Genomic DNA, 12773 nt, shown 5'->3' on the forward strand with positions numbered 1-12773 from the left:
AAGATTTAAAAACAATAATGACCTTCTTTTTAATAGAATTTACATTATTCGATATTATTCATTTATTTATTAATGTTATATTTATAATATACTATTCTCTTTCGCGGCAAAATACGTTAGATTGGCGTAAAGACCGACGACGGGTACGGTGCGGGTGAGTGGCGCCAGACGATAAGCGCGTGACCAATTAATTGCGCGTGGATGATCTACTCCAATTAAAATTGAAGAGTGAGTGTCACGCGAGTTCCGTGAAGAGTGAGTTAGAATTTATGTCGTGTAGTGGTGATAGAAGAAGAGTCACTGACATAAGTAGCTGTGTTTTGACGGTGAAGTCTATTCTTTACGATAACATTTTGTTTTATGTTTAAAATATACGATTCTTTACTGAATATGTTTTCTGTAATATGATTTTTTTTCACGGATCATATTACTATATAAAAGATTGGGGTAGCTAATTCATTTGGCAAAGTAGGTAGACAAGTTATAATATTATGCACAATTTAATATTCCGTGCATAAAAGCAGTGTTTAAGAATTTGTTTAAACAATACTGGATAGGGTCTACTACTAACTAATTAGTAAGTGATTTGTTTTTTTTTGATATACTGTCATTTAGTTTGTTAATGTAATAGTTTGAGATATAATGTTTAATATCGGTTTAATATTTTCTTTTCATTTTCTGTAAGAAATAATTATACAAGTATTGATTAGATGTCCAAACCGATTAAAAGTAAATAAACAATGCATGCAGTTATGCATATACATATTAAAATACTGATTAGATGTCCATATTTCGAATGTTGCACATTGTATTCGAAATCAAACATTACATATATACTCTAGATAACTTTTACTAATTGGTTGCAGTAATAATTTTTTTTTTGTAACTTACAGTAATTGGTTGCAGTAATAATATTTGGGTGTCATAAATAGCGTCCGTATAGAAACTGTTCCTGTCTAGGCTATTTGCATAGACAACCAAATAATTATCATGAAAAAATTACTAATTTACTTGTTTAAAAAGTTACTGTAGTTTACTATAGAAGAGGAGGACATGTTATTATTGTTACTAGTGGATTAACTCGTTTAATTAAAGATGATGATGATATATACGTACCCCCTTGATAACGAGAAAGATGCTAATCAGGTCTAATCAAACGGGTGGTCACTCATTGCTTTTCTTCTCCTCCACGAGTTTCATCAAGAAAGTAGTAGTCTCTTTTTAAAATTTTAATCAGCAACTTTTGTTAGTTCCCTATCCCATTCATATGCAAACATTATTATTGCTCCACATACCAACTAATCAAAATGCTTGTCACTATATGTATGTATATATTATATTCATTTAGCAAATATCGGAGTTAATATATGTAAAACTAAAAAAGAACTCAGGAAGCATTCTTTTCTATATTCGAGTAGTTAGCATCTACGTATCTTCAATAATACGTATTGGATTACTTTATAAAAAACCAGAACCACATCCATAATCTTTACTAGAACATTTGATTTTTTTTTCTTTTCGTTTTATGTATCTCCGAATTTAATACCGCATGTGTGAGAAACTGAATATGAAAAGTCAACGTCGTGCTGGATACAGTCGTGATACGATTATGAAGGAAACATTATCACTTTAAAAAGTTTTTATCAAAGAAAGAAAGGTACTCCCTCTGTTTTTTAAAGATAGATGTTTTAGAAAAATAAATTGTTTCATAAAGATGTATTTTTTATATTTCCTATACAAAAATTGCAAATTTCAATAAAATTGATTGAATTTATTGAAAGACTATTGATTAAAATGCATTGGAATTTGATAATTTCTAAAAATGATGTATAGTTAATGTGTTTTCTTAATATGTGTGAAAACACCAAAACATACATCTTTAAAAAAGGGAGTAGTTAGTTAGTTAATCACATGATTCATTATACATAATAATTATATCATGAAACACAAGCAATAAAGAACTGATAAAATTGATGATGAGATTTAACACTGTTAAGGGGTATTAAATCACTATAATGTTGTGGAAAGCCCCTTAGGATGCCACTAGGATTAATCATCTAATCATTCCTTCTAATCATATACCTATCTAGTCGTTGGATATGATAATCAATATGGCACACCCAATTCACAACTCAACGATCCTAAATTATTGGTTGTTTGAAAATAAAAATAAACGCTAAATTCAAAAATTCTCCAAGTTGGAAAGGTCAAATAGTTATTTTGTTTATGGATGTCCAGCCCATTAGATATTTACTTGTAATCTTGGCCCGTTTATGGCCCATTGTATTTAGGCCCATGTCGCCATGTATTTCCTATATAAGGAACACTTTGATTCAATAATAAAATAGAGTTTTCACAACACGTTATCAGCACGAGAGCTCTGACAAAACCCTGAATGAATTTCGAAACCCCTTTTCCCAGCAACCACCATAAACCCTAGAAATCAGACGAAACTTCAAAACACCGTATCTCCTCAACCCGACGGATCCAGACGACGAGCCACCTATCAAATTCAAGATCTCGACGAGACGAATCCAACGCCGTCGACCTCATCGCAATCCGATACCGGACGCGTTCTCACGAGCTATTACAAGAACCACCGTCAACTTGATTCAAAACCCTAATTCGGACGCAACTTCAAATTGACGTATCTCTCAAACCATAAGGAGTTAGCCGACGTTCCATATATCAAATTGAAGCTCTCGACGAGAAGAATCCAGCTCCGCAAACCTCGTCTCAATCCGACTTCAGACGCGTTCTCCACCTCCGTTTCAATCCGCGTTGACAATTTCCTTTTTACTAAAGGAAACCCTAGCTGTCTTTCCATTCTCATCCGACCAGCACACATACTGACCATCCGACGAATTGATCAGCACCCGATAAGCCACCAGACGATCCGACAGTTCATCCAACAGCCGGTAGAGGTTCCGGACGATCCGATCAGCCCGTTCCTTGCTCGCGATAGATGTTCAAGCCGTTCGCGGTTTTCCTCTCCTCTATCTAGGTGGTCCAGTTTCAGATTCTCTCCAATCTAAAGGTAAATAAAATATGAAACACCCTTTGGAACCATATCAAAACGAATTTGGTTGTTTGTTAAAGGATTGAACATTAAAATTTGATGAACCTAAAAAACCTAGGACAATTGAATCCCTAAATAAATTTGAGGAATTAGGATTTGGTTTAGTTCTCCCATTAAGTTGCTAGATCAAACTGTCATTAGGTTGTTAGAAGCACAAATATTCCTTATTCAATAAGAGATTGATTAAATCAATTAAAACCAAAACACTAAGTGTTTTGGTCGATCATAAACATAATTATGATCGATTTATTATAAACCCTAGAAACTTACTATAAAAAAAAAAAAAAAAAAAAAAAAAAAAAAAAAAACTTTATATTTTCAGAATATTTCTAGAAAATGAAACTTCCTATTTTCTGAAACTTACTATAAAAGGAAACTTTCTATTTTTAGAAACTTACTATAAAAGGAAACTTTCTATTTTCAGAAAATTTATATTTTCAGAAACGTTCTATGAAAGGAAAAACTTTATATTTTAGACATATATCTAAGCCGTGTGACTTGTTTATTAGGAAATCATTAACCGATTGTTTGCTTGATCACACGATTTATATGATTGATTTTCTTATAAAGATTGAGTGATATATAATATGAGATGTCGAAAATCAACTTGGATTATGCTGTCATAAATCTCTAAAGAGATAATCATTTAAAATGTGCACTGGATACCGAGGTTATCCTAAAGTCAAAAGGACTTGGTGAATGAATCACATAAGGCGATATTGCCAAACGAGAAAGATTGATACATGGCAATATTAGTTATTAGCCACCATCTAAATGAGAGTCTAAAGAAATCAGTATCCTAGTAAAGAAAATCCACTAGAACTTTGGACCGCCTTACAGCGGAGATATGATCACCATAAAACGGTGCTATTACCAAAGGATAAAATTTGAGTGGAAGAACCTGAGATTTCAATACTATAAGTCTGTGGATGAATACAACTCGGTTCTGTTTAAGATAGTTTCAATGTTGAAACAATGTGGTGAAGAAGTAACTGAACAAGACTTTCTCTAATGTGTTACTGCAACAGCAGTATAGAGAAAGAGGTTTCACCACCTATACTGATTTGATCTCCTGTTTACTATTGGCTGAGACCAATAATGAGTTATTAATGAGAAACAGTGAGATGAGACCTCCCGGTACAAAATCATTACCCGACATTTCTAGGCTGACTTTGGAGCCTAAGAAAGAAAGTAATCTCGTCCAGCACAACAACCATTCCGGCCCTAGCCGTGGGAAAGGTTATGGACGAGGTCGTGACACATTTAAGACACATGGGCGAGGACGAGGCCGTAGTACCACACCCGGTTTTAGCTGTGGTCGAGGTCGAGGTCGAAGTGTGTCTTTTAAACCTTAAATAAAATCTTATTTGTGTCACAAATGTGGTATGGGTAATCACTGGGCAAATAATTGCCAAACTCCAAAGCACTTGTATGAGCTTTACATAGAGAGTTTGAAGAAAAATCGGGAAGCCAACATGGCTTACCGAGATGGTGAAGATGACATGGATCATGACCATACTGATCAAATAGAGTATGAAACTCATGAAAAAGAAAATGATCAGATGGATTATGAGACTTCAGATGCCTTGAAAAAAAAATCTCGACATCAAAACTCTATGATATAGATAAGAGTATATATGAGTTTATAAATAAGAGTATAGTCACTCGGCCAAGGCATTATATACACCCAATAAAAAACTCATTGAGTTATAAAGATTTAAAAATGAGTGGTTTCCGCATTGAACCAATGGGCAAAATGAAACAAAAGTTCCTTCAGATATATGAGAACAGAAAAATTGCCCAAGACCATAGAAAATGGTCGAGACTATACCTGCATTCTCTACTGATCTAGACTATGCCAAGGATCAGTATGATAAAGGCACAGGGCCTAGGTAACCAGATTGGTTGACCTACGAAATTAAACACTTTATGGCATGACCGGATTAGCCATCCTAGTCCAAACTTGATGCAAAGTTTAATATTACAAAGGCACAAAGAGTTATCCCATAGAAATCTCACGTTGTGAAACATGTACACAAGGGAAACTCATGAGGCTCAATTGTCCCAAGCATCACGAAATGGCATAATGGTTTAGTGTGCTTACACAAACAAATTTATAGCATGTTCATGAGGGGGAGAATACACACCCCGTGTGGTCCATGACCATACTATAAAAACATGAACATGATAGCCAAACAGAATGTGATAGCCTGGCCAAACAGGCCATAAGATATAAGAGCTTGGTCGAACAGACCATAACCTATAAGGTTCAGACTTTCAAAGTCTATAAGCTTGGAGACATTATGGATTTACATGTATGAAAGATAAGATGCATCAGGCCATATAAAGTGAGCATAGATATTCCCATCTAATAATTATAAAGGGTCATGATCCAGACATACACCATCGTAAGATATTATGTATAGACCACCACAATAATATGTGCCGTCTAGGATGGAACCTCATAAGAAGATGAAATAAGATTGGGAATATATGTTGGATATGAGAATGTCTTCCTCCCACGATTTTATAAGAGACCTTGAGCCAAAATATGGGTGATCAGATTAAGGCCAGGTTTACGGATTACATGATGAATCCGACTATCCAACATCAGGGGGAGAAAGAAATAAGCTGGTACAAGTATAAAGAGAAATGGAATGGTATTAACCATCCTTGTCTTGGCAAGATCCTCGGACCAGAGAATATGATTTAAGACATCCAAAGAAAGATCATACAAAGCTAGCTAAAAGAATGCCAGACAGATTAGACCCGAAAAAAAAGAAAAAGAATGACTAAGTCATACCAGCTTAAGCACCACGAAATTAATGTCCTAGAAGAGACATAATCAAGTTTCTATAGAGTCTAAAGATAGACCAATATGTTCCATAAGATAAGGAACCTCGGAAATAAAAAGAAAGGTGCAAATAAATGACATATCCGAGGTCATAAGGGAAACCAGACCAGACATTTAGATAAGGCTGCGCAGCTGAACATCTAAGATACCAGACCATGTAGTTTGGGACGCCAAACTGCAAGGTAATAAAGGTTCTTAGTAAGAATGAAATCTCTAATCGATTAGTTCATGTCTGGAACACAATGGAACACTATAAAAGAAGTGTCGACACATACATACACAAAAGATAAAGATGCATAAGAAAATAGCACTTGAGTTTAAAAGATATAAGCGAGGATCAGAACCCACGAGAATACAAGAATGCATTCATAGAATAAAAGAAATTGTGGGGGTTTAAGAAAGATTCAAAGAATCTATAAAAGAGATGGGTGTATTGGCCATATATAGAAACACCATCTGATAAGATAAAACCAGTGAAAAATGGGTCCTGTGTGGGAAAGGAAAAGAAATCGTGAGACATGGACTAAGGTGTTCATATTCCTATTTAAAGCATTCAAGGAATGGCTTGATTACACAAGGATACTCACAAAGACCAAGGAACATATTATAAGGAGATATACTCCTATGTGGTGGATGCTACTACAAATTCGAAAGTGATAAAGGTCTGGATATAAGAAAAGAGAAATGTAGTAAGCAGCATGATTGATCACTGGATAAAGAAATGATAAAAGTATCAGAAAGATGAGAAAAGAAATTCTCATAGAATAGTTTTGTTCCTAAGCTATTCATGGACTGAAACGAAAGGCAGATGCATATAAAGCATATAATGCATGTAAAGGATAAGACTAAGTAATACTTAGTGAAAGGAGTTCTACAAGAACGTCCCTGAACAGTCCATGCATATATTATGAAGGAAATTCCTTGTGTTCATACTTAAAGAAATGATGATTAGATCGACTGATTCTTGGACAGGCTATGATAAGAATACAATGATCTATAGTGGAGATGATAGCCATGAATATGTATTGAGATCTATGATCCAAAGTACCGAGAATAGAATGTGATATGGTCAAAAGAGAATAAGAGGATGAATCCATCAGATTAACGACCAAAGATCCATATCAACTAGGATCACGTCCGACCTAGTTCGATCTTGTTCCGACTAAACTGGTTCCAGTAACCACTATATTCAGATCGTGGTATGGCTATGGACAAGGCATGTGTCCTTGGTCCAGGAAAGACTTTATGTAAGTACTTTTAAGGCTTATGCACATCCGACCAAAGTGCAATGTATTGGTATGATTGGCGCCTTGATTTGGAAAAGCCATACTAGGTCGGATAAGTTTTATGGATATGTTCAGACCATAAGACATTGATACTAAAGCCATACACGTCCCCCTGCTATAAGTGTCATTGACACCTTTACTTAGACAAGTTTGGCATGTCGGAACATGAGACAATATGGGACATGATCAATATATCCTAAGTTACCTTCTAATGAATTAAAAGTTTGAGATTGATTTATACTAACCAAACCCAAAAGAAAAGGGATTGTTTGGTTTTAATAAATGTTACAGGTTTATACAAGGTCTCAAATAGGTTATACACATTTGGAGAATGATGAAGAAGCACAAAGTACTACAAGTTCAGTCATGAGAAATGTTAGCCGACTTCTTCATCATGTCTACACCAACTACACATCTATGAAGTCTACCTATCCGTTTGGGACATGGCAACAGAAGGACCAGTTCAAGACTTGGCGCCCATGAAGCTAAACCATCAAAGTGTCCATGCGCCAGACTTGAAGAACGGAGGTCCAGAACAGGGGGAGTAGTGTGTGTTGTACTCTTTTTCCTTCACTTCGGTTTTGTCCCACTGGGTTTTCCGAGTAAGGTTTTAATGAGGCAACATTAAGCACACTACAAGCTCTATATGGTTCTGGCATCCAAGGGGAAATGTTATGAATATTATGTTTATGGATGTCCAGCCCATTAGATATTTACTTGTAATCTTGGCCCGTTTATGGCCCATTGTATTTAGGTCCATGTCGCCATGTATTTCCTATATAAGGAACACTTTGATTCAATAATAAAATAGAGTTTTCACAACAAATCTGAAGTTTTTTTTTTTTGTGCAAGATTTTAATCTGAAGTTATAGTATAAATAATACAGCTCACTTTTGCGACAGTGTCATGTTACTGTGGAGTTAGAATTCGTTTTGGAAAGCTCACAAACAAAAAATATCTATACATGCTAAGTGAAATCTCTCTCCCTTTATTTTCACAGTTTTGTGTCTTTTCTTTTGTCATCATTAGTTATTTGTCTTTATGTTGGTGAGATTTAACAGTTAGTGATTCTACTAATTATTCGAGGATATTTGGAGAAGACAAAATCTAATGTGGTACAGTAAGGACAAATATGCAGAGTAAGAGTACCAATATCATTTAGGAGTTACAATAAATTAGCACATTTATGCAGGTGAAAATAAGTATTAACTATTTTATATGGATCGAAGTGGCTATGTAGTAACTCACATGCCTGGTCTGTCGCATTACAACCGTCATTGCCTTGTGAAGCATAAATCCACACGGTAGTATGTAAAACTATAACGATCGATCCATCCGTGTATTTATATTATTATTAATTTCATAAAACGTTACAAAATAGTAAAATACAGGAGTCATAGAAACTTCTTTAGTTTTTTTTCTGCCAGGAACCCAGTCATCTAGTTATCTTTCAAAAAAAAAACCAATCATCTAGTTATATCAGACGATTACTATATTTTGTTAAAAAAACGATTACTATATCAAAATGTTGTTTTGATTAGCAATTCAAATCGCCTTTTCATTTACAGTTTTTTTAATTAAGGTAAAGTTTTCCGATTAATCTTTTTTTTTTACAATTATACTAGTCCACAACATGAAAGGTCAAACGTTTGGACTTTGGACCAAAAACGTGAGTGGAATTTTGTAAAGGAAAATGCCTCTTTTTGGAACCTCAGGAAAATGCCTATATGATGCGTATATACTCACACTATATAACGTGTGTATACAGATAGACCATACATGTCCTTATATCTTCATATACACCCACGTTATTTTAAGTATGTGTGCTTAACAAAAGGTAGATAAGGATGAACCAGAGATGCGTGTACCTGTAGGGTTTAAGGTGTTAGGAAGGGTGAGAGTAAAGGACATTGGAAAGTATGTATCCAACAAGCTCCACCACCTCCTTTTCTTCCTTATTTGTCACCATTTTAACTGCCAAAAACAAACAAAATGGTGTCCAAGTAGGGTCCTGTAATATTAATGAAATGAAGAAATTATATATCCCTTAATCATAATAATAAGATCATCATTGACTGCAAGTCTTAAATTTGTATTGTCTTGTCTACTATAGTCAGAAAGACACATAACAGAGTATATAACACAGAAGCAGAATAAAACCATGTCTAGTGCCTACCTTCTCCTAACCTTAGAAACCTCATTCTACTTCTTTCTAGTTTCTACAATGGTCCTACAAATAAGATAGGCCTAACATTTTTAACTTTATAGTAAAGGCTCAGGCCACATGGATCTACCTACATGTACATGCGTATATAAAAAAAGAGTAGGTAAAAGATTAAGACATAAATCATCTCTTCAAGAATTTAGTAGTATGTTGAAAGTTATCATGTTTGTTACCATGAAACGTGAAAACTGAAAAAGGGTATATAAAGAAAGAAAATTTCCAGACAATGTGGTGTAGACTCCATAAATGAAGAAGAATAAATTTTGGAGAGGGACCCTATGAAATAAATTAAATATTGACTTTTCTTCTTTTGTGAGTGAGTGTATTACAGCTATAATCCCATGAGAATGAGGTTTTTTTTTTCAATGGGAAAAAGGAAATGCTGACCATTGAACTAGTGACTTCTACTATTACTGTCTCTATATCTAGTCTATACGGTCCGGTACAATATTTGGGAGGCCCAGACCAGAGATACGTTAGGTTTAGGAAAAGTTGAAGGGCCACAAAGATTTGACTGGTCCGTAAACCGTATATGGCCGGTGGTCAGATCTCAGTAAGTCAACCTTGATGGCTCAAAATCATAATTATTACAAGTATTAAGTTGAGGAAACATCATACAATGTCCGGGTCTAAAGGGAAAGATGAAGAAGACTTGAAGTGGGAACAGCAATGTATTCTTCTTTTGCATGATGCTGAAATGCAGAGTAGTTAAAAAGGTGAACATTTGGACCTTAGCGATCCTGTATGCTACAACTTGTTTCAATATCCTATGACTTGATAAATATAAATCTATCATGGATAAATGCTTTTGATGGAAATAGTCAAAAGAAGAATGCTTTACCCCATGGGAGAATAGGGAAATCCCACTGCTGTTTAGGCACGGTTATTATGTAAGAAGAGACCTGTGGTCAAGAGAAGGACACAGTTTCATTTCAGTATTGATGTTTACTCGTGGATATGTTTCACCAATAGAGAAAATTAAGTAACCAAAATGGAAGCAGCCAAAGATGTGGAAGAACGATAAAGAACGGACGTCTCCTCCTTCATATAAAGAAGATCCATCATATCCATACATGCCTCAAAGTCCAAAAGTTCTCCAACCTTTGCAACTTCTCTAGAAGTAGACAATATGGTTAACGAGTTAGATACCAAGAGCATGAACACATACATTTTTCTAGCTCGAAGTAGGAACTTTAAGAAGTCAGATACTTAACAAGGGTGAAAGAACTTACTTGAACTGGATAAAAAGGTCATCAAGCAGTGTATAAGCTATATTCAAAGTGCCAATCTCAAATTTCAAAACCTGCTTCTCATGTTTAAGATGAAGGCATACAAATAAGTTTGAATGAGCTTCTATAGCGTAAAACAACATCCCCAAGTTTACAATGAGTTACCTTCAGGAAAACCAGTTCCTGCAGAAGAACCTCAAAAAGTCACTACAAAAGAGTGAAATCATCTAAAAAGACATTTCAGTCAAGATTCTCTCAAGAGTAGTATCTTACTGCTTCCAGGAAATCCCGAACTGTGAAGAGCTGCTCTGTGATCATCTTATCACCCAATGGTTTTAGACTCTGAACCGATAAACCCCGGGAACAATGCATCTGCAGAAGCAACCAACCATTCAGTCCTCCTCCTGGGTACATAGAAGAGAACATTGGGAGAAGTATGGAAGGCATACACACTTTGCAAGAGATCCATATGGAGACTAACGCAAATAGCTGCAGATTGCTTTCAGTCAATGGTTGCAATAGCCAATGTTCTGCTTTCTTCTTCTTTTGTAAGAATCTACATACCCAAGAAATCAATAAGCTTCCAATAAAATAAACTGAATCTCTGTTATTCTAATAAAAACTGAATCAAAGCCGGCCATTAACATTGTGAGACGAAAAATTTCAAAAATTGATTTAAGGAGTATGTATTAACTGTTTTCAAGGCTCAAAAACGATCAATAATCCAAATCAAGAGAATCGGATCCCGACTAAACCAATCAGGAGCAAAGACAACGAGCAATTAGACCTAGATTGTGTACCGATCACTAGGTCATTAGACTCTAAAACATCAATCGAAATCACTAAAAATCTCAAATCGGGAAAATCGCAATACCTGACAACAGACGGGCGAAATCGATCGAAGAAGAGCGATAGTGCTGAGTATTTAACGATCGGAGGAAGTTCGAGTTGCTTTCATCGTCCAAAACCAGATTTGAAAACAAAAAAAAAATCAAAATCAAAATCAAGAGAGATGAAGTGTAATGTAATCCTAATATGTATTGAACGAGAAGAAGATTAACTTACGGTAGTACACTGAATCGTGAACTCGACCAACCTCCGTCGCAGATGAGCGATCTCTGTGGACATCTCTCTCTCTCTCTCTCTCTCTCTCGCTGATTTTAGAGCTCTCAGATGAAACTTTTGAACGTCTTTAATGGCGCCGAAACTCCCAAGTCCTGAAAACTTTTATTTTCAACTTTTAAATTTAACATTTTACAATAACAAAAAAATAAGCTATCACACTTAATATTATGCTTTCGATGATAAGCTGATAACCTTCGATGTGTGCCGCAGCCCATTATTAAGTGGCCCATAAATTGTTTTTTTTTTGTCTACCAAAGATTTTGTTTCACAATAAAGAGTCGTTCGAGGTTTTTCACAAGAACTAAGAAAATTCTCAAATTTTTATATTTACATATATGTAATATATTTTTGTTTGATTTTATTAAAAGAGTAAAAACTTGAAAATTTATTAATTATGTGCATTGTAAACATAAAATGACATTTATAATTAAAAAAACTTAAAAACTAAAACAACTTTTCATATGAAACGGATAAATTAATAATCAAGTATTACAATGATTGGGTTTCTTCCATTTTGTATTTATTGGTATTAAAATCAAACATGGAAACTATTAGCAAGTTTCATGCGTCATGCACATAAATAATAAATTTTTAAAATATTCTATTTTAGAAAAAAATATATTTTCGTTACATTTAATTTTAAGCTTATTAAATTTTTAAAAGTATAAAGTAATCATTTTTCTTTTATAATTTGATTTTATTAAAAAGTTAATTTAATAAATTAATTTTCATTTTTTAAATAATATTTTATACTATATTATTTATTTTTAAGAATAAAGTTTATATTAAAAAATTGTTGGTTTTAGATAAAAGATATTTGAGTTATAAAATATACTTAATAAACCTGATGAATCAAATGCTAATCACTCAATTAAATTACTTTATCGTAATTAAATTTTAAATACAATTCAATAATTTAGAAATGATGATTAAGTTTATCCTTACATTGAGTTATAAAATTAAATATAGCTTTATT

At 34.2% G+C, this 12773-nt stretch overlaps 1 protein-coding gene across 3 annotated transcripts; it reads right to left on the reverse strand.

Annotated features, from left to right (window-relative positions):
* Positions 1–8289: 8289 nt before the first annotated feature.
* Positions 8290–11908, reverse strand: LOC108830438 (cyclin-J18). 3 transcript variants are annotated; one of them, XM_057008612.1, is made up of 10 exons: positions 11738–11908; positions 11547–11623; positions 11126–11228; positions 10946–11044; positions 10838–10855; positions 10676–10746; positions 10431–10557; positions 10285–10345; positions 9087–9193; positions 8290–8555 (listed from the first exon to the last, which is right to left on the reverse strand). In XM_057008612.1, the coding sequence occupies exons 1-9, from the start codon at positions 11798–11800 to the stop codon at positions 9105–9107; spliced, it is 708 nt and encodes a 235-aa protein (XP_056864592.1). In that variant the 5' UTR covers positions 11801–11908; the 3' UTR covers positions 8290–8555; positions 9087–9104. The 3 variants fall into 3 exon arrangements, with proteins under 3 accessions (XP_056864592.1, XP_056864594.1, XP_056864593.1); XM_057008614.1 differs by lacking the exon at positions 8290–8555 and having other exon boundaries at positions 9112–9230; XM_057008613.1 differs by lacking the exons at positions 8290–8555; positions 9087–9193 and adding an exon at positions 9933–10135.
* Positions 11909–12773: the final 865 nt, after the last annotated feature.

The sequence above is a fragment of the Raphanus sativus genome, chromosome 4 (genome assembly GCF_000801105.2).
Source record: "Raphanus sativus cultivar WK10039 chromosome 4, ASM80110v3, whole genome shotgun sequence".
Taxonomy (NCBI): Eukaryota; Viridiplantae; Streptophyta; class Magnoliopsida; order Brassicales; family Brassicaceae; genus Raphanus; species Raphanus sativus.